Source organism: Columba livia, chromosome 2 (assembly GCF_036013475.1).
Source record: "Columba livia isolate bColLiv1 breed racing homer chromosome 2, bColLiv1.pat.W.v2, whole genome shotgun sequence".
Taxonomy (NCBI): Eukaryota; Metazoa; Chordata; class Aves; order Columbiformes; family Columbidae; genus Columba; species Columba livia.
This window is the reverse complement of record NC_088603.1, coordinates 81286520-81314417: the sequence shown is the minus strand read 5'-3', so window position 1 is coordinate 81314417 and position 27898 is coordinate 81286520. Positions and strand designations below refer to the sequence as shown.

Here is a 27898-nt window from a genome sequence, read left to right as displayed (position 1 = left end):
GTCAGTTATGCTACTATTTGGACATAGCTTCCCAGACAACGTTTAGATCAGATGTTTGGAAGGAACAATTATACAACTGGTTGCAATACTGGGCCCCTTTCTTTAGGTAATCATGTATATTTCAAGGCACTATTCAGTGTACTTTTTATATAATGAGAGATGGCAGTTTCTACATCAACACTTAGTAAGTGGTATTTTTTTTAACAGCAGAAATTCTTCAAATATAGTAATTTTCCCCCCTCATTTTCTTCAGATGTTTTCTTCTCTCTAACCTCTTCTGGTTGTGTGCAGTGTGTCATCCCTCAAGCCTCAGCCTTTATTTCTGTGCTAGCTGTTAGTCAGACAACTGCATGTAAAGTTTTGACAGCCAGTATATCTCAAATCCTCCAAAATCTTGCCAATTACTGGAGTAGTACTGGTATGGCAGTTGTTTTTAGTAGTATGGATAATGGTCATTGTGGAAGGATTTTGAAGTGTGCTGAAATGAATCATAAATATGTGTCAGGTGTAGAATCTTAACTAGCCAATTGTTAAAACTGGAAATTTCATAATATAGCCTACCTGCTACAGCTCTACATAAACATGATATTACTACATATGTGCCAGAAAGGTGCACAGATGAGTAGACTTGGAGGTTTTAGTTAGCTTTACTTACTCTTGGGAATAATAAACAGACTGCCACCAAGTTTATTAAAACTGCCGCCTTACTGCAGAAGCAATTTACAAATCTCAAATGTTCTTTGTCCAACAAAAAGTCTAAATAGTTAATGTTTACTGAAACATACATTGTTACAAGACTTCCCTTCTGCACCTACCTGCCTATCAGCTTCTCTGAAACAAATTACAGTTCTGTTGGACTTTCTGTCAATATAAACAGGCACATGTACCTCCATATACTCAATCACTTGTGAAAGGTTAGTTTCCTCTGTTAGTGTATTCCTTTTCCAAGCTACAGATAAACTTCAAGTTTTCGTTTGACTAGTGTCCTCATTATATTTTCAGGATCCAGGGCGTGAGCCTATGGTTATTCTTGAGATAAACAAAACTGAGTATTTCTTTTATATATATATATATTAAATAATGTATACCTCCTCTGCTTCTAAAATCTCTCTCTTCCTGTTAGTAGCATGTATTATTTTTCGAAGACTCCGTCTCAATCAATACATTGAGGAAAACATGTTCTTTGCTTTAGAAACTTGCGTTTCTGGACACATAACCAATAATGAATTGATAAGAAATACAGCAAAGGTCCTCTTCTACAGCCTATGGATGTCAACAGAAAGACTTCTGTGGCCTTTACACAACTACTAAGTGACCGAAAGACTTGTATTCAAAGGGAGTTCCAGTTTGGCAGGATCACGAAGGAGGAATGCTACAAAGAAGGATGACAATGAAGAAAGCTGCAGCTGCACAATACAGTGGAAGAAGGAAGATCTTATAAAAAAAAAAAAGGTGCAGGAGAAGACAGAAAGACCAGGAGAAAAAGCCCCATCACAAATCATACAGAAAAGAAAACAAGTGGTTAGGCATAAAGTCTTGGGCGGAGAGAAAACACAAGAGAAAAGATGCAGCACACAGATAAATTCATTTAGGGACTTAAATTTTACTCAATTTTAGTGTACATTTTTTGTCTTAGAATTGAGTCTTCAAATTTTTCTACCTTCAAAAGGCAGATTGACAGACCTGTTGGCTAACCTAATTTTATATGGAGTGAATTACAAAATCAGAAATAAGAATTGGAAAGCCTCCAAACACCTTCCCATGCTCTTTGTGCTGACAAAATATTTTTCATGTTCTGAGGGAACTGTGAGTACATGAGGGATACTAGGAAAACCTTACTATACAGAGCTGTTTGAACATTACACTTAGCCTAACAGTAAGTCTGGCAAAATGATATTTATTGGGCCTTTTAAAATAATCACTTGGTAATACATGCACTGTTCACAGCATATTTATGTCTGAGCACTGCATTCTGAAAAAAACATCACATTAGCATATTAATTGAGTTTGTGTCATACTTACTAACTTTACTTGCAATTATAGAGAAATTGTACTGTGCTGTGCTTTCTCTATCCAGTAATTCATTAGTGGCAATGGTTCCTTCAGTAGCATCTATTGTAAAGTAGTTGTCCACATCATTCTTCCAATCGATGAAGTATCTGTGTGTGAAAAATATTAAACAGAGTAGATACAAATGTGCAAAGATTACTCATTTACCATAACAGCAGTCTAGCTAGCTCAAGTCCTGTTATTTTTCTCTTCCCTGCAGGAAGAAGAAAATAAATAATTATTTGTTTATTTATTTTTTGTGAATTTGAAATGCTCAAGGGAAAAGGTGATATAATAAAAGATCTAGTACTTCTGGTGTTCAGATTATTTGAAATCTTTGAGCTCCCAAGAAGTTGATGTGCATCTTCTGTGACCCTTATCACTTGCACCGGTCACTTTGTAAAGCACTAAAAAGACTTGGAGGAAAAAAGAGAAAAGATGTGAAATAATGCTTAAGGTATGATTAGCAATGAAGAGTGGATCAGATGTGGTTTCTTTACATCCACTTGTAGCTGCAGTAGACTGGACTCACTGGGCTTCCAAAGATGTGTCCTAGTGGACCTACGCAGGCTGTTGGCACAGTCCACTCAAAGATCCATCACATAAGGGATGTTGGAAGAGTCATAGTATGGGAGATGGAGAAGAGCATGCTTATTCCCACACATCCTTAGGAGCAATAGAAAGCTTTTTGCCTTTGGGAAGAACAAGCAACTTTCACTGGAGCTATGAAGAACAGGGCAATACCATTTTATTTTTTTGGTTGTTGTTGTTGTCCTGAGCCTTTGTTTGTAAAACAGTATGAACATAGAACAGATTCAAAACTCAAAATGTGTACTTATTTGTTATTTTCTTACTAGCAAGGACTTAATAGAAAGCAGAGATACACTTGTAAACATAGCTGCCTAAAAATAATATGATAATTTTTCTAAATCCATTTCCCTTAAATGCTACTTAATTTGAAAGTCTATTTTCACATTTGATGCTACTGTTTTGTAGTCATAACAGAATAACAATTTTTCTGAAGTAGTGTTGCAAGCTACTAATTGCCTTTTTATTGTGTCTTCATACCTTGGTGGTGTTTCTCAAAATCTAAGCAGGATGAAATTGAGAAGGCCAATTGTGAGAATTAGGTAATAAGAAGAAAAGGGCACTCAACAAGTGCATTTCGAAGATTATAAAGGATAGAGGAAAGTGTCTATGACACCTCATTACACGTAAACCAGTGAGAATAAGAATAAAAGTTAGAATTTCCTTCTCTGACTAGTGCGATTTAGGAAGGAATAAATAAAGAATGTAATGATAAAACACGTTTATTGCTATAGAATGAACCAATAGTAGAAAGCAATACATGGGATATTCCTGAAGAAAATATCTCACATTGGGACTCAGGAATGCTCAGGAAGACCTGAATAGTAAAAAACCTTACAAATAAGGCATCATGCTCCTTTGGAGACATTTTTTTTTTTTTTTTTTTAATATAAATCACAAGAAAATCCTATGAGTAGATGAAATAGCTTATTTCATCAATTGACAGAAATCATCACCAGTTTAGTGCTTTTTTTGAAAAGCCTCAGAAATTATTTGCTGACGGTAACATACATCTTTTTACGGAGTAGGCACATTTTCTTGAATATGATAATATTGTCTACCCACATTTGTAATATCAATCTCATTGTTCAAAATTTCCTTGATATAAAAATGATGAAAAATATGTAAGCCCTTTTTTTTATGAAATCTCATTACAGTGACATGCTCTTTCAAGAACAGTAAAACTACACTTTCATGTTTTGCATGTTTAATCGATTATAATACCTTCCAAACTTAAGTATATAGCCACACACAAATAAATAAATGAGGTTGAAGCCAGAGAAATTAATTTTGCTTTTCTTTCACCCTAGGAAGATGAGCTTTGTCTAAGTACCCTACACATCACAGTACGAGCCAGTGAAGAAAGTACAGAACCTAATTCAAAGCACAGTGTAGGTGATAGCCTCTTTTACCAGGAGGCTTTGAAACTGCAGAAAACATTCCCAGTTTGAACACTGCCATGTCTGAAGTTGAGTTCAAGTATGAATGTTTGTATGAACAGAATCTGATAGTCTATTTGTAAGCATTCATGCAGGTGATAAACTTCATGCACAAGCCCAGTATGACTGCTCCTAAACATAAGCATCAGCAGGATCAAAGTCCACAATAAGCACTGAGAGACTAGCACTACTCCTGCTGAAACTACTGGCAAAATTCCTGTTGGCTTCAGCAGATCTGTGGAATTTAACAGTTTGATACAAAAAGAACTGTAGTAGTTCTTCCAAATTAATTGTCTTCACATGTGTTAATACTGTAGAAACTATTATGTCAGCATTTTTAGCATTGTTAGTACTTTTATTTTTTCCCTACTTTGGCATTATCTTCAAAGTTATCCCTTTCTTCTTTCTATGTGTGCTACACATATGGCGAAATTAGGGTTGGAACAGCCAGTCATTTCAGCTCCTCTTATCCTAAAAAGCTATATGTTCAATTAGACTACAGATGCAAGAGGAGTAGGAGGAAGTATTGAAGATGTATTGGTTAAAATAAATCTATTTACAGGAAAAATTGCAAACAAGCCATTCTTCCTCCTTTTATTGGTTGTCCATGTGCAGCACCTATGAAAACATATCTAGCAGCAAATCCTCTTATAGACAGCTCTTCTGCTCCCAGATACTTCAGTAAGTCTGTAAGACTTAGTAAAAGAGTGAATGGCACTCCATCTGTCTGCTTTTCAAATGGGTGTTTTTGGAACATCCCAAAGGGAAGTCACTTTTGGGGAAGGCTTTAAAAGAAATGCAGGTTCCTTTTACTGAAGTCTTCTTTTTACAGCCCCAAAGAACTCTTTCATGCAGTCTCACACTCAATGTAGATTCTTTGCAAGCTGCACAGCTAGAGTTAGTCTGTTTCTAAGGCCAACAGTATTGCCTGAGATCTGTCTTTCACTTGGAAAAAATGCTTTCAAGAAGAGAAGAAATAGGAAAAGTGTTTCCAACCAGAAAAATCAGTAACTTTCCAGAGATAAACGCAGGTATGTGGGACATAAAGCCTGACATTTTTGTTAGATTGTGACACGAAGAGGAACATCATTGAAATACTGGTATTAGGACAGCTGTCTAAATCTCCTAGTCATGGTCTAGTAGTTTGAAGCAACTGAAGTTGGCTCATTTGATTGCTCAGAGTCCCTATGAGACAGGTCATGGATAACTGCACTAATCCCAAGAGGCAACTCTTTCCTTGAAAAGTTAAGGAGAACTGGCACAGCCCTACTTGTTGACAAAGGAAACAGCAGTGTTATTTTCCAGAAGCACCTGAACAGGCTTGCCTGGCACCTCTGAGTACCAGGACATTAGTATGTTGTTCATATTCAGTGGTAGGGAAGAAACTTTGAACTATATGTAACCCTGAATATGTTTCCTATCAGAGAACTGTATTTCAGTTTAAATTATTGAAGTGGGGGTAGCATAAGTGTGGAAGTATATATCTTTGCTAACATTGTTTGGGTCTTCCCAATAATAGCTATATTTGTGCATCAAGTAGGATAGAAGAGTCAGAATGGAAATATTTGCTTTACAAAATAATAAGAATAAAGTCTGAAGGATTCTCATCCAGAGTGTTCACAAAGACACACACTGACCTTTTAAGACCTCCAAGAATGATTTGCATTCATCTCGGCTAAACAGTGAGGCTGTGTGTAGCTCATGGGGTCTCACAGAGCACTCCCCTGAAAGAGGGCTCATCTTTTGAAGAGCAGAAGACAACAGGGAAGATCACGTTGACACCAACTCCAACACAGAAGACAGTAGAGTGCTTGATGAAGCACTGTTGAATACACGAGTGACAGCAAATCACCCTTGTGAGGATAACAGGAACTCTGAGCCGTCAAGCAAAAAACTGTAGTTGCCTCAGACTGTTATACCATGAATGAAAGAACTGGACAGCTGTCCTGCTCCTGCTATAGAAACATGCATGACAACGTGCTCAGGAGGGATGGAAGCTGGCAGGAGGCTAAGGAGGCTGTGAAACTCAGGACTTGGGTTGTGTTATTTGGCCTTAAAAATGTGGAGGGTAAGACTTCGCCTGCCTAGCCTTGGGAGCACTGGAGGCCATTCTCACCAAAATTTGTAAACCTTGCCAAAGCTTTTATTTGTTGTTCTATCTTGACAGTGACAGCAGTGGTGACACAGTGTAACAAATGAATCATATAACAAGTTGCAGCATGCAACAGCTTACAACATATTACTTTTTTTTTTCTTTTTATCTTTTTTTTTTTCTTATTTTTTGGTGCTTAAACATAATACAGAGTACACATTTATTTGCCCATGAATTGGTCCTTAGAGGGGATTTCAAAGCTGTTCTCAAATTTGCAAAGGAAAGCATATTGCAGTTTGGAACAAGCTCAAAAAGGGGAGCTTAGGAGAAAGTTAAAAGGTCCTTTACAAGGTAACAGGCATTTTTTTTCTATTTTCCAAAATTTAGCTGAGGATTCTAATGTTGCTAGTCTTACCTTGACAATGAATAAGCTACATTGTTATGGTTTCATACAAAAATCTTCCTTACATTCTATATACATACGCATACATACAAAATTTCTATTGATCTTTCTACCAGCGAAAATATATTGTAGTCATCATCAGTGCTTAGTATAATTTCCTTTTCTCAGCTCTCTTTTCCAAAAGTTTTATTGTTTTCAAAGGAGGACAGTCACAGAATACTGGCTTAAGTATTTTCTCTATGCTTTTCAATAATGTAGGGACACCTTATCACAGAATCACACAGAATAGTTAGGGTTGGAAGGGACCTCGGGAGATCATCTGATCCAACCCACCTGTTAAACATGTTCACTTAGAGCACATTGCACAGCAATGTGTGCAGGCATGTTTTGAATGTCTCCAGAGGAAACTCCACAGCTTCTCTGGGCAGCCCGTTCCAGTGCTTTGGCACCCCAAAGTAAAGAAGTTTTTCCTCATATTCAGATGGAACTTTCTATGCTTCAGTCTGTGCCCATTGCCCCCCATCCTATTGTTGGGCACTACTGAAAGGAGTCTGGACCCATCCCCTTGACAACCACCCTTAAGATATTTATAAACATTGATGAAATCCCTCTTGGCCTCTCTCTTCTCTTCTCTTCTCTTCTCTCTCTCTTCTCTTCTCTTCTCTTCTTCTCTTCTCTTCTCTTCTCTTCTCTTCTCTTCTCTTCTCTTCTCTTCTCTTCTCTTCTCTTCTCTTCTCTTCTCTTCTCTTCTCTTCTCTTCTCTTCTCTTCTCTTCTCTTCTCCTCTTCTCTTCTCTTCTCTTCTCTTCTCTTCTCTTCTCTTCTCTTCTTCTCTTCTCTTTCTCTTCTCTTCTCTTCTCTTCTCTTCTCTTCTCTTCTCTTCTCTTCTCTTCTCTTCTCTTCTCTTCTCTTCTCTTCTCTCTTCTCTTCTCTTCTCTCTCTCTCTCTTCTCTCTCTTCTCCTCTCTTCTCCTCTTCTCCTCTCTCTCCTCTCTCTCTCTCTCTCCTCTCCTCTCCTCTCCTCTCCTCTCCTCTCCTCTCCTCTCCTCTCCCTCTCCTCTCCTCTCCTCTCCTCTCCTCTCTCCTCTCCTCTCCTCTCCCTCCTCTCCTCTCCTCTCCTCTCCTCTCCTCTCCTCTCCTCTCCTCTCTCTCCTCTCTCTCCTCTCTCTCCTCTCCTCTCCTCTCCTCTCCTCTCCTCTCCTCTCCTCTCCTCTCCTCTCCTCTTCTCTTCTCTCCTCTCCTCTCCTCTCCTCTCCTCTCCTCTTCTCTTCTCTTCTCTTCTCTTCTCTCCTCTTCTCTTCTCTTCTCTTCTCTTCTTCTCTCTCTCTTCTTCTCTTCTCTTCTCTTCTCTTCTCTTCTCTTCTCTTTCTTCTCTTCTCTTCTCTTCTCTCTCTTCTCTTCTCTTCTCTTCTCTTCTCTTCTCTTCTCTTCTCTTCTCTTCTCTTCTCTTCGCTGAACAGACCCAGCTCTCTCAGTCTCTCCTCATAAGAAAGACGCTCCAGACCCTTAATTATCTTTGTAGCTCTATAAGGTGATTGTGGTTGTTGGAATTGTTCTACTGACAGAAGGACTCTAAAGTCTTCTTTTGCACATGATGTCAAAACTGTAGAGAAATAAAAGTAATGAAGAATCAAGAAGTATGAGAAAAATGTACCAGGTGGACAATGTTGGCATGGTGAAATCTGGGCTATATTGAGGTATAAAAACTCTGTCATGCATTCCTAGCCTAGAGACACACTGGTGTATTTATCCTTGCTTGTGTTCACATGTAGCTGACAGCTACATCCATCCACACTGAAAGGCAGCATCCAGATCTCAGACAAACTGCTTTGATGTCATTTTAGACTGGAAGGTCCCAGATACTAATTAAAGGAGCAGAGTGGCAACACCTTGCTGATATACCCTCATACCTCCTGAAAAGTAAGAGCACAAACGGAAACAGTCTTGCATAACTCTGCCATATCACTGCCTATGAGATGCGTGAGGCACAGTTGAATAATATTTGTTTCCAGAAAGTTTTCTTTTTGATGCTGGGCCTGAAAGATTAATAGATGGAACACTTGGTAACATACTTAAGCTCTGACCATCTGAAAGGGAATATTCAGTTCTTAAAGCTTGTTCATGATATTACAGTCATGCAATTCAAGCCAAGAAATGAGCAAGGCAAGACGTATGTAAGTCGTGTATTTTAGAGGAAGAGAATATTGGTTTAAAGCTAGACTGGCAGGATTAAGGACAAATGCCACAGAAGTAAAACTCTAAAAGTGTTTTGGTGAAAGAGTGCTAAAACACAGATGATAGGTATGGTGCAGCGGTGGTGCACATGAGGAGAAGAGCTTTGACCTCCCTAGGCTTCTGAAAAGAACAGTGAAGATGCTTTCTACACTCTTTGTCACAATTTGTGTAATAAGCAGGGAAAGGAAGCTTGGATCATGCCCCTAGAGATGCTGTTAAGCAGAAGGCATTCACACTAAACTTGCTCATGCTATAACAGCATGTTTACAGAAAATAATCTGAAAGACTGAAGTACACTATTCAACTGGAATTTGCAGGAAAATAGAAAGGAATCCTCCAATTCAGTGAGCAGTAATACACTTAACTACTGGTTTTCCCTTTCATTTTACTGTTCCACAAATAGGATACAGTAATTCCAACCAGCCTTCTAAAAGAAGAAAAATAAAAAAAAAAAAGTGAGGGAACATATCCCTTTAATTTTCATATTTGATACAGAGTTGTCCATCATTTGTGCCACTCATCAGCATAAATATTCTTGTCTGTATTTCAATATCTATTGTGAAATTATACCTTAAGCAGACTCACATCTAAGAAAACCCAAACCACAAGATCTCTGTGTACACTCCAAATTATTTGTCTGCCAACCCCAGTTCAGAAAACATCTTATTACTCCAACTACAGCTTGTCAAACCCAAGCACTGGAATTAAGTATTTTAGATGTAAGAAAGTTTGTGATGCAATGGGTTGAAAAGAAGTATCATTTCTAAGAGAAACTATGCTTTTCCAACCCACAATTTTTTCCAGCCTCAAATATGTATTTAATGCCTTTCCCTGTAACTTAACCATACTGGAAATAGTATGGTTCCTTTCACTTTCTGTAGTTTCTTGACTGGTTGGGTTCTTTTTAAGTTTAATTTCTCTGAAGGTGTTCTTCCGTTGGGTCACCATCATCTCTAATCTTCCCCAGGCACTGCATCCTTGCCCAGCTACTCTGCAAAGCCTCTATAGTCTGTCACTGATAGGAGGAGAAGATGCCTGCAGATTGCAGATGGGCTAAAGCACCTCTGAGAGTGTTTGTGTCACCCTGTAGACACCTGAGGAGCTGATTATGACACAGGTCTCAATTTAGGCAACTCAGTCAACTGAGGTAAAGGAGACTTTCTCAGTCCAGTCTGAATAATTGGTGTATTTTAGCACTTGGAACTGGTTTGTTTAGTATTACACACTTGAGAGTTTTCGGTTTGACTGTTTTGAGATAAATGATACTGAAAGTAGCTCTGTTGATAAGGAGCAAATTAGCAATATGTATGAAATGTTAATATGTGCAAATTAGCTACTCTGGACTATGAATCTTAATTTATTAAGGGAATGAAAGAATTTACAGAAACACAGACTGTTTTTGTTGTGAGTGGGAAGATCATGGGAAGAAATGGGAACAACAACAGTAACACGTAGATAATGCTGATCTTCAAAGAGGGAAAGGATAACTGTCCTGGCAATTTCTCTCCTGTAACTGAAGGCTAAATTTTGTATCATGGAAAATATAAGATCTGTAGCCCAGGATTGTCAGAGATAGCTACGTGACTGACTTCAGAAGGTACAGGCTTGAGCGATTCATCTTTTTCTTATTTAATTACTTGGTGCCCCATTGCAAGGAGTATCCTCAAGTTTAAAAAGGCAGTGGCAATATGAGCTCAGCAAAACCAGAAGTTCAGCATTTGAAGGTTAACAGCTTCTCACCATTATGACTTTGTGCAGAATAGATATTTCATCAAAAATTCCTGTTGATTTTTTTTTAGTTTAAGAAGGACAAATAACCTGGTTGATAGTCATGTTTTATGCAAATATCATATAAACATAGAATGGTTTGGGTTGGAAAGGACCTTAAAGATCTGATGCCCCTATCAGGGGTAGGGACACCTTACACTAGACCAGGTTGCTCAAAGTCTCACCCAGGCTGGCTTTGAATGCTTCCAGAGATGGGGTGTCCACAACTGTGGGAAACCTCTTCCAGTGCTTCACCATCCTCATAGTGAGGTATTTCTTTATATCTAATCTAAATCTACCCTCTTTCAGTTTAAAGACGTTATCCTTTGTCCTATCACTACATTAGGGCCACAAAGCTGGTGAAGGGTTTGGACAGGAAGCCGAATGAGGAGCAGATAAAGCCACTAGGTCTATTTAGCCTAGAGAAGAAGAGACTGAGGGGAGACCTCATCACAGTCTGCAGCTTCCTCACAAGGGGAGGAGGAATGGTAGGTGCTCATCTCTTCTCTCCAGTCACCAATGACAGAACCCAAGGGAATGGCAGGAAGATGTGCCAGGGGAAGTTTAGGTTAGACATTAGGAAAAGTTTCTTCACCTAGAGGGTGGAGGAGCACTGGAACAGGCTCCCCAAGGGGTTAGTCATAGCCACATGCCTGGCAGCATTTGAGAAGTTACTAGATAATGCCCTCAGACACATGATGTGAATTGTGGGGTTGTCATATGCAGGGACAGGAGTTGGACTTGATGTTCCTGGTGGGTTCCTTCCAACTTAGGCCTTTCTACAATTCTATGATTATATGCCCTTGTAAAAAGACCCTCTCCAGCTTTCTTGTAGGCCCTTTTTAAGTAGTGAAAGGCTGCTATAGGGTCTGCCAGGAACCTTCTCTTCTCCAGGCTGAACAACTCCAGCTCTCCTGCCTGTCTCAAAGGAGAGGTGTTCCATCCCTCCGATCATCTTTGTGGCCTTCTCTGGACTCAGCCTAACAGGTTCATGACTTTCTTATGTTGAGGGCCCCAGAGCTGGATGCAGTACTCCAGGTGGGGTCTCACAAGAGTGGAGCAGGGCAGGAGAATCACCTCTCTTGACATGCTGGTCACATGTCTTTTGATGGAGCCCAGGATATGGTTGGCTCTCTGGGTGCAAGTACACATTGCTGGTTCATGTTGAGCTTCTCATCAACTGACACCCCAATGACCTTCTCCGCTGGGTGGCTGTCAGTCGATTCCCAGCCCAGCCAGAATTTGTGCATGGGATTGCTCCAACCCATGTATTGAACCTTGCACTTGGGCTTGTTGAACTCTATGATGTTCACATGGGCCCATCTCTGAAGCCTTTCCAGATCCGTCTAGATGGCACCCCTTCCCTGCACCAGCTTGGTGTGATTGTCAGACTTGTCTCAACTTGTTTCAGCTCACACTTTGCTGAGGTAGAGCACAACCCTTACTCAGGTGCCTACTGAGATAAAACACTGATTTTGGGGAGAAAAACATTGCAAGGAAGGGTGAGGGATGAAATACCCATCTGCTGTAATGTCATAGGTCACTATTTGTGTATGTGACCTTAAACTGGCAAAAGTGCATTCACTTTAAGTTTCATTTAAATATGCAGATAAATAAAATTAAGAGTTTATCCCAACTTAGGACTGTTAACTACCACCCATCCTATCAGAAGTAATAAATGGGAATCTAAAACATTTAGAAATATAAATAAAAGATAATAATATTAATATGAGAATTGTGATTAGTTAAGACTTTTTGTAATTTCACTACATATATGATTAAATAGATGAAAGAAACATGTAAAGCAGAAGTGGTAAAAGGGGTGAGGGAGAATACAAATCAGACTTTAGGTGTGATTTGACTACCTGCAAGTCCAAAGAAATTTTCTGAGTGGAATAATCATGTACAGTGGCTGGAAATTAATAGATTACTGCATATAGCCAAGTCTTGAGAAGATGACACCTCTATAATAGAATTTTATCCTGTGTGTCACGTCAGTAGATAGATATCAATAGACTGGAAGGAGTTTATGGAAGAGAAAGGAAATTTGTCTCAGGTCTAGACATTGTGAGGTATAAGGAAAGATTGAAAGAACTGAAATATATTTAGCTTGGATAAGAGATAACAAAGGGGTGACATGATAATGGTCTACAGATAGCTGGAGGGTTTAAACACCAAGAAAGAAATGGTATTATTTTGTTCAACATGGAGAAGCAGAGAGACAAAATTAAGAAAGGGAAAATGTATGTTCTGCAGCAAATTTTTGTTCTGCATATTATGTTGTACACAAAAGGAATTATATGAGTTCTGTCATTTGGTACCACAAAGCTAAGCTGAGTGAAGTAATGGAGACTGTGCAGTAAGAGAAATTTCTAGAAAGATGGATAGAATAATCCTATTAGTCCCTGTAATGTTAAACTATGATACACAACAGGAAACAATACCTCCAAGCTAATCATACTCAACTACAGATGTGTTCTAAGACACACTTCAAAATATTTTAAAATGTAACCATAAAAGTGTTTCTCTGTTGTTGTTTTTTTTTAAGACTGCAGTTACTAAAAAGCAGAGAAACTGAAAAAAAAAAATCACTACTACAATGAGAAACAAGAAATTCAGACTTCAAGTAAGCCTGAAAGAGATTAAAATGTTAGAAAAGGTAATGTGTTGAAGCATGCAAATTGCTTTGTATCCTCCAAAATCCCATTTTCTTCCTGCAGTTTCAAAGATGATCCATTCACTGAGTTATCGTTGTGTAAAACTCACAAAAATTTTATCACCATATGTACATGCATACATATTTGAAACACTAAGTCAGTTATTTATTGCGTTTCTCAAATATAAGTCCTGAACTTTTCTGCTGATTAGTGGAAATATCTTCCATTCCAGTTAAGACTGAATGATGGCTATGGTTTTGCTAAAGGTGCAATCAAGAATTATTAAAGCAAGTCCTCCATAGACTATTCATGTTTAGAGAAGCCATGAAGTACAAACAATAATTATTATAATTAGATGGAACGTAACATTTTATTTTCCTGTGCTAAATGTTACAGTCATCTGGGTTATCTTCTGTTAAGGCTAAACATGATAGTTAGATTTCCAAAATCTTCCTCAGGGCTGCAGCACTTGAATCAGTATAAAGTTACTTTAGGTTGTTTTTTCATACTTCCATTTTATTTAAAGATTATTCTTGATTCTGAATCTTGCGGTTTTCTATTAACTTAAAGATACTGTTTCATGAGGTTTTACAAGAGCAGCAATGGTAATATCTTTTTTTTTTCTCCTCTGTGCAGCATGATAATACAAAATAAAATGTAATGCCTTACTTACCTAACAGTAGCAGACAATAATCTTTGCACATCATTCACATTGTCCTGTGGTAATACAACCACAGAGTTCCTTTTCCTATATTTTAAGTGCCCTTTACACTGTACAACCCGGAAACTGTTGTGCTGTATGTATACAAAGTATTAGATATATAAAAGATTACACATATATGAAAGAATAAAAATACTTTTTCTTGAATAAAACTCTACTAACATGAAAAATACATTTCTTAATATAATGAAAAGAAATAGGGCCTTTCTTGTGCAATATCCCTAGTTTCAATACAGTGATATTCTACTCAGAGGAAGTAAATCCAGTCAAACTTATCTATTGTCACATAAAAACATAATGTGATATATTCATAGTAATAATTACTAGTACAATCTAGTGCCGATAGCAGCAAAATAACATTTAAAGTTTTGCTGTAAAATTTTCCTGTCAGTAACTAAAAACTGTAAAGAATGTGGTAATATTCCAAAGTGGCAGATGCTCTTCTGCTAGGTTGCTTTGTTTTGTTTATGTGGTTAAATAATTTATTAAGTCATCTCCCTGAATGGGAGCAGAAGCTTTTTTGTAACTTTGCTGAATATCTTCAAAACACTGCTGAGGTGTTAGAGGTCAAACCAAAGGAAATCATGACTGGTTTGCGGTTGGATTTTATTCTTTGGGTAATCCCATGGATACCAGCTGGATGTATGCAGATACATAACAATCTTAGTGCTTAAACTATGTTTTTCCAGGGAGGCAGTACTAGGCATGAAGAAAAACAAAACAAACAAAAAATACAAGCAAACAAACAAAACTCGCCATCAAACAAAAAACAAACCCTAGCTGAAATGTGCAAAGGAAACAACACCATGATTCAGTAGTATCTATTACCATGAAATCTTAACAACCTCTCTCCTAAGTGCTCAGTCAGACCCAGTCACAGGAGGGCTTCTGCAGCTGTTCCAGTCAAGTGGTTCTCCCCTACCCCCACCTCCCTCCCTGCTTCAAACCAGTATGAATCCCACAGGTCTCCCAACTGTGATTTCCTTTTAGAATGAAACAGGCCAGTTTGTAAAGAAATAGTTTGGTTTCAGCTGTTTTCTGTCCCAACCTGTTTCACAAATCGGGTTAATGGGCAGTTGTACTTGCAGAACTGATGCTGATCATCCTCTCATGGGTGATGCTTTGAAATGAGCATCTCAAGGTTGCATATTCTGATGAAATCAAAGAATGAGCAGCCAATGTAGTTGGTCTAACTTGCTTTAAATGCCTTACTGCCATATAATAACACACAAAAAAAGGTGAGTGTAGGTATAAAGGTCTTAGTGACATTGTTTTGTTCACAGGTAGCAAAACCTGAAGATGTCTATGTGGGTGATGTTATGTAAGTGGTAGAATTATCTTTCATATTATACCATATCACACTTGCCAAACCTAAAAATAAATAAACCCCACAACTTATTGATATATTCAAATATTTCTGACAGTTTTACAATGCATTTTCTTTGATCATTCTACTCAAAATGCCATATTTCTTTAAGATTTTGTAGAGATTTTCAAAGGTACTTAGTACTGACATAAAGCTGTTGTAATAGCTGGGTGTTTTTGAACATCCCACTGAAATAGTGTATCTGGTGTTTTAGTGGAAGGATAGCTTTGTATTTGTTAAAATATTTTGGCTTAAGAAGCTGAGAATTTTTTGTTTATTTTGATAGAAGCTGAAGTAAGTTGTTGTACTCCTTTGTCCCCTTTTCCACTAGGTAGTGATGCTTTATAGCAGAACAGCTGGTATTGTTACACTTTGGGAGAAGGATGTCAGAATGTCCTGTGCTTACCTTCTTAATGCCTTTCATATAACACATGATATTCCATGTGAAAAAAATAACACAGTTTGAGTCTTCTACATACTACATGACTGGGTTCACAGTCCTCCATACATGACTGCATACTTCTGTGTTTTTAATCAGGAGGGTGAAAGACTAGCAATTTTAGCAGTCAGTAGCTTACCTGATCTGGAATGAATAATATCAGTGCAAACAAATTATACTTTGCTCCTTTGGAGAAGTGGAGAATTAATTACTTAATGCAGAATTAATTGACTGGGAAGCAGTGACTGCAAACAGCCAGACTCTAACGATGAGTCAGAGTCACGCAAAAGAAGCTGTTAAACTTTTCATAAACCTTATAAATCTTACACAAGAATTTTAGTAAAACACATTAGGCAATATAAAAAATAAAATGTGCTGCAGTTCAGCTATCAGCCCTTCCAAACTGCCAGTTCTGCCTCTCTACAAATTCTCAGGCTTCCTCCCCTCTTTCCCTTTAAAGGTTTTGTTCATTTGCTTATCAAACCCTTCAGTCAGCTCCATTGTTTGCTCTGCATTTCTCATTACCAGCTGAATATCTTATCAAAAGCTGCTATCATTCAGAAAATGCATTGTTTTTTTTCAGTTTTAACATCATTTTTCCTGTGTCATTGAGCAAGCAGAACTGCAAGATAGCCAGGTAGAGGGAAAGCTTTCTTCTGTAGTTTAAGTCTTAGCTGTTTGGACTGTAAGCAGCAGTAGAAAGCACGTTGGACTTAACCTCCTCACTGCAGGATTAGTAGTCAATATTGCTGTAGTGGGAAAGCAGTAGAGCCCTTTCTCTACTACCACAAATTATAAGCCCTGAGCACCATTTCACCCTGATTTTGAAAGGTGTACATTTGCCCTCTGCACTACTGCCCACTGTCTGTTCTTTCCACCTTCACCCTGCCCATAGCATGAAAGACCCACCATCTGCATTCACTAAGGCACTGAGGCACTGGAGAGTGCACCTCACATTTGGCAAATAGCAGAGCAGGGCTTCTGCTTTTCTGGTTTTAGGTGGGGAAAGGGCATGCTGAGATGGGCATCTGGAGGTGTATCAGTGTCTCTATTAACGGACAGAGTGAGTATAGAAAGACAGGGAGTAAATGTGTCTGAGTGGAGCCCCTTCAACCTTTAAGAAAGCTGAGAGATGGGAATCAGATGAGATGATTCTGTCAGATATTCAGCCTCCGTAGAAGTTGAAACTTTACTTTGTACTTGGGACCATGTAACTGAAACACCATGGGATAAGACAGAGATGCTTCCTAGGCCTGTGTTCCCATGCCCGACCTGAAATGCTTTATTTTCTGATAAAGTACGAAGGCAATAAATAGCATGGCTGCTATAGAGGAGAACAGGCCTAGAGGCATAAATTCAATAGGAATTATATTTGATTGCCTTGCTTTTGCATCATGTAAACATTAGCTCAGTTCTATATCTTTTGGATACTAAAATCTGAACAAATATCCAATGTTTTTCCCCAGAAAAAAAAAGCTGAAGAAAAGTGCTGATGCTGAGACAACCAAAGAAAAAAGAAATAATAGCAATTGTGCTAACTCTAGAGAAAACTGAAGTACACAGTAGAGGATTTATCTCTTGCTTAGATCCTCAGATGGGACTCAGTTGGCTTGTCATCTGGATCTGCAAGAGGAAACAGTGAAGTCAGGAATTGGAGGCTGCATTGTTTCTTTGAAGTGAGTTTAGTGAGGCATTTGTAAAGTAAGAGATTATTCAGGATAGCTCTGTCACTGCAGGAGCTGCTGCATTTTCCCTTTTTAATTTTTCCTTCTCAATCCTCTGCATGTATAAATGAACCTCAAATCTGCAGAGATCCATGTAAATATGGAGTAAACTTTTCAAAGGTTTTACTAGTTTCATGAGGGCCCCAGGCAAAAGTTGCTGTGTAAGAACCTCCTGGCTGGCCCTTGCATGCTGATGATCTGACCTGAGCCCAGCCAGGTACCATAATTTGCATCTAAAAACAGTTCTTCTCCTGTGCTGTGTTTCCTCCACATTATTTTCAGATTTACTGCCTAAATTAATCTGCTATTATAAATCTGTAGATTTATTAATTACATGAATGCTGACAGCAGTCTTTTAAATTATTTTCTTTGTGTTTGCACATATTGAACCTCAACATTGTATTTAGATTATCTTTGCTTCTTTTTCACATCCAGCCATCTTAGATGATCCTACGCTGTTATTTGCCACACTCTCTATTCTAGCATTGAAAAGATGGAAGTTGCAAAATCACAGAAAGGTTGAAGTTGGAAGGAATCACCTGATCCAAAACCCCTGCTCAAGCAGGGCCACACAGAGCCAGTTGCCCAGGACCATGACTAGATGTTTTTCTAATATCTCCACAGAAGGAAACTCCACCACCTCTCCAGGGCAGCCTGTGCCAGTGCTCAGATACCCTCACAGAAGAAAAGTGTTTCCTGATGTTCAGAGGGAAATCTTGTACTTCAGTGTGGCCACTGCCTTTGGTCCTGCTACTGGGAACCACTGAAAAGAGCCTGGCTCTGGCCTCTTTGCACCCTCGCTTCAGGTATTTATGTGCATCCATATAGTCAGTCACCGAAGGGACCTGCTGTGGAACTGACCTGGTCTGCAGTAAAGTGGCAAATCTTAGCACAGACAGGATTTTTCTGAGGCAGGGGAGTGCTGGGGCAGCACACAGACCCACCAGGAGTTTGCAGGTCTCTCTTGCAGGAGTCCCTGATGAGACCCGCGTGTTGCCAGGACAATGGTGACTATGGCTATGAAAAGCTGTCTAGCGCTGTTACCAGAGCAGGCAAACATAGCATGATGCCGCAGCTTGTGGGGCAGTTCTCATGGAAGAGTACTCAAGAAAGGCCAAGAAGCTCTGTCAGTTCAACCCGAGAGTAGTGGTATCTACCTAGCAGAAAGCCATGGTCTCTTTAAGGTCACCACCACCCACCACAAGTGATGCAGCTGCCCAGACTGAGACCCTGTGGGAAGGCATTGCCACCCAGGTGTTGTGCTGCAGGGTATGCCATGCTCTACACCGATATTAGATGGCAGCAGTGAGCACAGCTGTGGGAGGTGTGCCCAGGTAGAGGAACTTAGTGAGAGAGCTTGGGGAGAAGGTGAATACATTGAGGAGTATCAGGAAGTGTAAGAAGGAGATAGACCAGTGGAGTCATACCCTACCTTCCCTGAGGCAGGCCCAGCAGGTCGACAGAGTATATGGCACAGAGGACCTGTTCCACTCTCTGCTCAGTGGAACATAGTGACTTGAAGGATAGCAGGCAATGGCAGCATGTTCCTGCCCAGAGCAGAAGGAGGGTCTCTGCTGTGACTACCCCACCTTTCCAGGTTCCCTTGCATGACAGGTATGAGGATCTGCAAGTGGAACCAAACAACAATATTAAGAAAAGTGGTTCAACTAAGTTGCAGGTGCCACTATGGATTTTTTGGGTAGGCAGTGATGAGGCTGCAATGGGAAATCTGAAGGCAACCAAGAGGGACTTCCAGGGCCTTGAGAAAACTGATGAAGAGATCAGGGGCACAAGTCTGAGCATTTTAAGACAATGTTTACCAACAGACCTAAAACGAAAATTCAAGTTGAAAGGATCTGGAATCTGACTAGTTTGTGATGGTTAAAACAGTTATTATTCTGAAAAGGAACATAAGGTCTTTTGTTAAAAAAGTTGGGAAGCTTAGTTTTGTACTAGGAAGATGGTTTCAGCTTTGACTTTGTGTACCACTGTGCAGAATAACCAATTAACATGCTTCCCTGTAGCACATGCTTTTTTCTTAGATGTTTCTTAGAGTCCTGACCCTCCACATTTCTCAGAGTTGTTTTCTCAGAGTCAAGCCCTGAGATTTCACAGCTTAAGGTGATATGGCTGCAGACATTAAACTTCTGTTTTAATCTCACAGCTGCTTTCTAGAATGCTTGAGAAATGCATTGCTGGAGAAATTTGGAATCAGAGCCGTTGATCAAAAATCAGGAAGACTATTATTTGAGCTAAGGTAAAGTTACAATGTGTTCTTCTGGGATGCAAACTGGCTTTGTAAAATCACATCACCAGGTGGTATCAGTGCTGTGAAGTAAACCAGAACTATTAAGGTCATATTGTTCCTTTCCTCTCACTCTGGCTTCTTAGGTATTCTCAATTAATTTAAAAGCTTTCACTGCTAAAGTGTTCTTTTCTGCACTGGAGCTGAATGGACAGTTCTTGATTTTCAGCTTCCACTTCCCTCACAAACGAGTCATTCACTGGAAGCAGTAGTCCATAAACTTCTTGGATCTACCCATGCTTTTAATTCTAAACTCCTGACTGACATTTTATAGCTTAATATAATTGGATATGCCAACTGAAGATCACTTGCGGTTTTTCAGAAGCTTCAGTAAATTGATAAATTACTGACTGTAAATAAAGATTACTGCCTCTTTCAGTTTTAAACTTTGTTTTCAGTTGCTTTTGACTTACTGGACATAGAAAATAATATTTCATGCTGCAAGTGTATCCAGGAGTCAGTCTAAGAAAATTTATGCATGTGAAATTAGTCCTAGCAATCTTTTATTTGAGAAGGTCTGACTTTCTTCTAGAGCAGGCTTTCTGACTTGTGCCAGAAAGTACTTACATTTGCTTCATTTTCCTGCTAGTCCTGTGAAAACCCACACAGGTCAAAAAGTCAATCTGCCTGTGCTCCAAAATGACAAAGGGTTTTTTGTCTCAGGTCTCTAGCTGCTCACAGTAAACATGCTGCAACATCACAGAGGGCTTATGAGTGACACTGTGTTTACCTTCCTCACCAAAGAATGGTTTGTGATCCCTTCAGCCTTAAATCCACAGATTTAAGATTGAAGTTAAAACAAATCTGCAATTTTTTTTTGTAGTCGCTACTTGGAGTAGCTCCAAGCTGATCACTCAAACCAAGGTACCACAGTCCCTGAATTAATACAATTGAGTCTCTTGTCAATTGATCTGTGTTATCTGTCTGTTTGTATGCACCTAATCCACTTCAAATAAAACATATTAATTTAAATTACTATGAAGGGAATTACCATAATAATTTGTTATACACATCTTGCTTACTTCATGGTAAAGATAAAGCAAAAAGATTTAGTCAGTTGCTGTGATTCTGCTGAAGAGCAAGAATTCATTAATCTGAAAAAAAAAAACCAAACAAAAAACCAAAAAACAACCCTGTTCCTTTTGAAAGACAGTTTATACACAGAAGAGGAAGATTTTTCTGCCTTGTGTTTGAAGAGAAGTTGCCTTTTTGTTCAGTCCCTTTAAACCACCCATTTGCTGAGGAGGAAACCAGCTCATTCAAACCTAGAGAACAACAGAGTGGTACATGGGATAGTATGGGGAGGAACTTAGAAAGGCAATGGAGTGGAGGATGTGCTTGCCTGAGGTTATGAAGACAAAGTATAGGAACCAGAGAAGAAAGCAAAGGAAGAGTCAGAAAGTCAGGAAGAAATAGGAGGAGAATGCAGGAGCTTGTTGCCCTGTATCATTTCCAGCATTGCTGGAAGGTGGAAAGATGGAGATGTTGCTGTGTATATGCCAGCTGAGTGCTCACTAAGCCAAACAAGACTGGAAATTTGGGAGGCTTATCAAGAAGGAGCAGACATGTCAGCCAAATATACCCTTTGCGATTCAGAGAAAATGTTGAGATAGAAAGCCAGGTCCTATGGTTCTAGAAAGAAGATCAAAGTAACTGCAACAAAAGAGAAAATACATCAGGCCACTGAGATCAGAAAGACTTCTGCCATCATCAGAAGAATGGAAGGCAGCAGAGCAAGATGCCAATGAAGATACTGGGATGTGGTTCAGGAGATAAAAGGGAAGAAACTAGCTGTGGGAGAAAGAAAGAGGAACTGTGAAATAGGATACTGATATTAGACTGCCAGGGCATAGGAAATATAAGAAAACACTGTCATGCTCATTGTATAAATTGGAGTTGGTCAAGGGGGTAAATACCACTGCTCAGGAATGAACAGGCTATCGGTGCCATGGGCAGTGAGCAATTGCATTCTGCATCTCATTTTGCATATTCTATTATTGTTATTATTTTATCTTCCTTTGCTGTCCTATGAAACTGTTCTTGTCTCAACCTATGAGTTTTTCTTCCCTTTCTGGGTGTCTCCTCAAACCCACTTGGGGCAACGAGCGAGTGGCTGTGTGGTCCTATTTGCTGTCTGGGGTTAGATCATTACACTAGTACACATCACTTTTTTCTTACTTCAGTATAAGTTTCATGGCTCTCAGCTTGGACAGGAAAATGAACAGTCCCCACATCTTTCCTGCTTTGAGTGTTTCTTGTGGTTCATAAGGCAAAACTCCAGAGTCAAGCAGAGAAGATCTGAAGGACAAGGTTGTGGCACAGAATACGAAACTTCTTGTAACTGGAGGCATACCTGGGGTTCACATCAGGGGCAAAAATCCTTTCATGCTTTATGCTAGAATATCATCTCCAAGGAAATCTGACAACTTCAAAGGTGCAAAGCTGTTGATCTTCACACACACTGTTAGATAAAGTTCACTATCCTATAAAGTATTGCAGATTGCAAGATTGAAAGTGTTGCAGTCTTGTCATCCATTTGCACTTTCTTGTTATTTAGACAGCTCTGTGTATAACATTTATGTTGTATGGCATGGTGTCAAACTCATTTTGACTGGAGGCCACATCAGCCTCGCAGTTGCCTTCAAGGGGCTGAATGGAATTTTAGAACTGCATAAAAGTAAGTACACCTACATATATGCAGTCCTAAAATTACATTCAGCCCTTTGAAGGCAATCGCAAAGCTGATATGGCCCCCACCAAAACTGAGTTTGACATCCCTGCATACAGACACATATAAAAATAATTTTTAGGAAGTCTTAAAATTTCTTGTACCAGAAATACAAGGATCTTCACTAAAAACATTTACCTATTTACAAATTACATACACTAAAACTAAAACACAGGCACTTGTTTTTCTGTTTGTTTTTTTTTTTTTTTTTTTTTTATTCCCAAATGGCTTGTAACTATTGTAAACTAGAGGAGTCTGAGAATTTGTTCTTTTCAGAAGTGCTTTGGGTTTTTTAATGGCCACAAAGTAAATAGGACTTCATTTCAACATTTACGCTGAGCAATTATTGCATCACTATGGATAAAAAGAGAATAGACAAAGTAGGTCTTCTGAGACCCATAAACTCCAGATATAACACAGTTTTAAAATCAGGTGCACTGGGGTAATGTTCCAGAACAGTTTCAAAGCCAGTTACCCTTGGAGGTGTTGAATACCTTCGGCCCCTTTTCTCCTTGTGTTTAATTTCCTGTTTCTTACTGAAGGTGCACTCTTTGCCATTTCATTTCAACATCTCTAACAAATATGATCCCACAAAAAAAAAAACAAAAAAAACAAAAAAACAAAACAGACAAAACAACATTTTAAATTTCCTAACTTGTTCAAAGACTTGATTCCAGTAACAGGAACTGTTCATCTATGACCTGGATGAAGACACTGAATGTACCCTCAGCAAGTTTGCTCATGATACAAAACTGAGAGGAGTGGTTGATACATCAGGAGTCTTCACTGCCATTCAGTGAGACCTGGGCAGGCTGGAGGACTTGGCAAAGAAGAACCTGATGAAATTTAACAAGGGCAAGTGCAGGGTCCTGCACCTCGGGAGGAGTAACCCCAGACACCAGTACAGGTTAAGGGTTGACCTGTTGGAAAGCAGCACTGCAGAGAAAGACCTGCAAGTTCTGGTTGACATGAGTTAGCAATGTGCCTTTGTGGTCAAGGAGGCCAAAGGTATCCCAGGGTGCATTAGAAAAAGTATGGCCAGTATGTCAAGGGAGGTTATCCTCCTCCTATACTCTGCCCTGGTGAGGTCATATCTGGAGTACTGCATCCAGTTCTGGGCTCCCCAGTTTAAGAAGGACAAGAAATTACCGGAGGGAGTCCATCGGTGGGCTACAAAACTGATTAGGGTTCTGGAGCATCTTATGAGGAAAGACTGAGAGACCTGGGTCTGTTCAGTCTGGAGAAGAGAAGGCTGAGAGGGGATCTTATCAATGTTTGTAAATATCTGAAGGGTGGGTGTCAAGAGGATAAGGCCAGATTCTTTTCAGTGGTGCCCAATGACAGGATGGAGGGGCAATAGGCACAGACTGAAGCATGGGAGGTTCCATCTAAACATGAGGAGAAACTTCTTTCCTTTGAGGGTGCCAGAGCACTGGAACAGGCTGCCCAGAGAGGTCAAGGAGTCTCCTTCTCTGGAGACATTCAAATCTTGCCTGAACACATTCCTGCGTGATTTGTTCTATGTGAACCTGCTTTAGCAGGTGGATTGGCCTAGAAGATCTCCAGAGGTCCCTTACAACCCCGACCAATCTGTGATTCTCTGAGAAAAGAGAAAAGTAATATAATCTCAACATTTTTAATGGCTTCCAGCAAAATGTTTTTTTTTCTACCAGTTGAATCCAGTCTTCATTCTTAGCTATTATTTCTCCCTACCTCATGTGTCTAGCATAACAGAGCTAAAGTTTTCCACTGATAACATGGATTTAGTTGCTATGACTAGTGCTGCTTCCTTTCATGTTAGCTGCTCCAGCCTGCTTTTTTCTCCAGAGTTTTGCCTTCTGTTGCACACAGTGCAGATTGGTCTTTTATCCCAGTCTCTATTGTTTGGCAGATTCTTGATTTTTGTTGTTGCTGTAATGGGCATGTTAATGGCTAAAATGCTCTATGAAAACATCTCTTAGAAAATTAATGGATTTGTAAAGAAACTGTGCCACCCAGCAGATTGTATGGGCTGTTTCCTCAAAGAACATGCTTGCTTTTCCACATCTTAGAGGACATATTTACTCAGAAGATGCTTGGACTCCATCTTTAAAGTATGAAGTAATAGATGGAGCCATCCTTATATCTATGAAACAATCTAGATTTTAAACAGCTGAAAGACCATAATTAATTGAGATACTCTAAGAAGTTGTAATCACATGCCACTTTTAAAAAATAATTTATGCTTTTCTAACTTCTGGTCACGTACTTTTTTTCCCCTTTTTTAATTTTTTTTTTTTTTTTTTTTTTAGGATATAAAACTTATGGAATATTGAACACTAATACATCAGTAACTAACAATTGCATGTATTTGCTTTTTCTGCTTGGACTAGTCAGCATTTGGATACAAGTAGGTTCTTCCAGAGCATAAGACCATGGTCATATTTCTGATAAATTTCTAAGAATGTTATCTTTAAATTCAAAGAGCTGAAGATTAAGCTGAATACATAGTAACAAACATATCTTCAGGTAAATGAGAGCTAAGGAAGAGGATTGAAACACAAAAATAGAAATAAGTGATCTTACAATGCTGGAAGAGAGCTGCATGGAAAGGTTTCCAGCTGAACCTTTTCAACATGTCAGCTGGCTTACTGGGACACAACCCTCTCCTTAATGCAAATTATCTCCCTCCAAAGTCTGCTGAACTATATGTGTGACTTCTGGGTATGAATAGGTCCCTCTGAGAAATCGGTAATACTGGTACACGGTTCATGTTTTTCCCTGGGCATGAACTAGCTGGTTCATAAAAAGTGACCCGGGGGACACTTCTGCAGTATGCCAGTGTAAGGGGTCAGCAGGTAAAGCAGTGAGGCTAAAATGCAAGAGTAATTTATTCCTGATCTTTTAGCTGTAGATAGGCATTGGACATCCAAGCAATGATTTCAGAGTTAAAAACAGTAGACATGGACACTTTAAAATGGTTTAGGATTCAATACTACAGTGAGCGCAGTGTATGGAGAAGCCATCGTGAGACAATGATTTTTCCTGTGTAGTTGCAAATGTAGGATGAGTAACTAAAGCACTTGAGCCTCCTAGGAGGGTTTGTGAAATAAAAATCACTCACTAAGGAGCAGTTCTATGTTTAAATGATTCTGCTGTCATATGAAAAACTGCTCTAAAATATGATTAAAGATTTGCTTCTGGCTGCAAGAGAGTACAGTTTTCAACAGAATATTGACTTCAGTGGGGCTACTTTTACAGCCTTACACCTGTAAATTTTCCCACTATACACCTGTAAAATTTCCCACTTCAGTCCTTGTTAGTAAAGGTTTTGCTCCTTTGTCAGGGAAGGAGCAAGTCACAGATTCATGAACAGATTCACTTCTGTATAGGAAAACAATGAAGAATATATATATATATATATTTAAAGTAGTGAAACAAACAAAATTAGTAATATTTTAAAGCAATATTTAACATTGAATTGACAAAGTAAGAGCTAAACAGTCACTGCTTCATCATAAATTTTTGTGTATGATTAAAGCATATAATCTAGCATAATTATTGTACATTTTGAGAATATAAATACTGAGTCAAAATAGGCATAGCTAATAAACATGGATTTAAAAGTTCAAAATAAATTTGTAGTCAAATATGCATGAATGTGTATGCACTTGGTAGACACTAGTGGAATTTTCCCATTCCATCATAGTCCCTTTTGATAAACATTAATATTTAAAGATTAAGGACTACCATTACATCTGCAATGTTGCTCATGAAAGCCTGGGGATAAAAATATTTCCTGAAATCAGGTAGGTCCAGCACAAATTGGTACTGGAAGTATGTGCTTACATCTTAGATCATGTCTGCACAGGAGCTTCTTTACTGGTACAGGAGTCTGGTTCACTCTATAGCTTCTAATGTGGCTGGAAATACATCAGCAAAATCAATATATTAACTTTGTATAATATCTCCTTTTTCGCTTTTATTTCAGGAAAATAAACTATACCAGTAAATGAGAGGTTTGGCTGGCAGCAGTTTACTTGTGCTGAAGTCTGCTGAACACAATCATGTTGGTCAGCAATCACAGCCCCACAGCCTTAGCCAAGACAGATGTAGAAATTATTTATTAAAGCATTTGTTCTTTGCCAGATGTAGAGAGTGACCGGTTCTTGTGAAAGAGGCAGTGTTTGTTGTCACCCATTGAAGTGTAACACAGATGTGGCATGTACAACTTCCTTTTTCACTTACGGACTTCAGAGTTTCTTATGTGGAAGCCCCAGACACCAACCAAAATAATGTTTTTACTTCCTTAGTCTGAGCACACCATCTCTGAAGCCACATCAGTGCATGGTAACTTGCAATATCTTTATGATAAGAAGCTGTCAGCATTTAATGTATTTTTCCAGATAACCCACCCAAACTAGCATCTCTTTTCAATATTTGTCAGAGCAACATTTGTATGTTACAGTGACACACTTGGAACATTTTATGTGTCCTAACTAAGCTCTTTGCCACTGAGTCTTACCATCAGCAGCCCTTTGGGTTGTTTGAGATTTAATGAAGGAGGAAAAGCTTTCTTACCTAACTGAGCTGCTGCCAGCATCAAGGTCTTGTGCTGTCACTGCACCTATAATGGTCCCCACAGGTGTATCCTCATAAACCTCCATTGTGTATGTAGGCTTGCTGAAAACTGGAGGTTCATCCATGTCCAACACATTTATCTTCACAGTGGCAGTATCTTTGAATGGACCCACAGAGTGAAATCGATGATCAAGATGGAGATTGGAGGCCTCGACTTTAAAGGTGTATGCTTTTTTTGTTTCAAAGTCTAATGGCTGTAGAAAGAACAAAAGGAAAACTTCAGATTTGACTAAAAATTAAACATTTCAGGATCATTTTGGTAGGATTCATCTGGCATAACTTAAGATGTCTTCAGTGTAAACTTCTGTTTCTGAGCTAATCATTTAAGATTGTTTTCCAGTTCATCTCATGATAAGGTGGTTTCTGAAACAGGCCAGATGAATCATGCCCAGGAAATGTTTGGCCACACCAAAAATATTAGGATGACTGGCATGGATATAAACAGTTACAGTGTAGGTGTCTGAAGTTAAATGAATGAGATTCATCTCTTGCAAATGAGTTGTGTGCAGGTTAGCCAGAGATCTGCATTCACAACTCCCATGAACATTCACAGCTTCCATGAACACGCAATCAGCAGTTTCTAGCTGACCCAGTTCCTTATACAGAAGACTCCAATTTTTTTTTTTTTTTTTTTTTTTTTTTTCTTAGCAGAGAAAGCTTTCAGAGGACCACGACAGTAATAGAGATGAGCCCAAATGAAAACTCTGATATATATCAATAGGTCAAGCCAAATTTCAGCTATGGCTTGAAATGTGAATTAAAACTTG

The 27898-nt window shown here is 39.0% G+C and overlaps 1 protein-coding gene across 11 annotated transcripts in view; it reads right to left on the bottom strand.

The window, feature by feature from the left end:
* The window catches only part of CDH12 (cadherin 12), a 565327-nt gene that overhangs the window by 21391 nt on the left and 516038 nt on the right, over nt 1-27898 (bottom strand). For all 11 annotated transcript variants that reach the window (XM_065052613.1, XM_021298011.2, XM_065052615.1 and 8 more), the window contains 2 exons: nt 27072-27325; nt 2023-2159 (listed from right to left, as the gene is read on the bottom strand). In XM_065052613.1, the coding sequence (XP_064908685.1) occupies nt 2023-2159; nt 27072-27325 (391 nt within the window). The remainder of the gene's footprint in view (nt 1-2022; nt 2160-27071; nt 27326-27898) is intronic.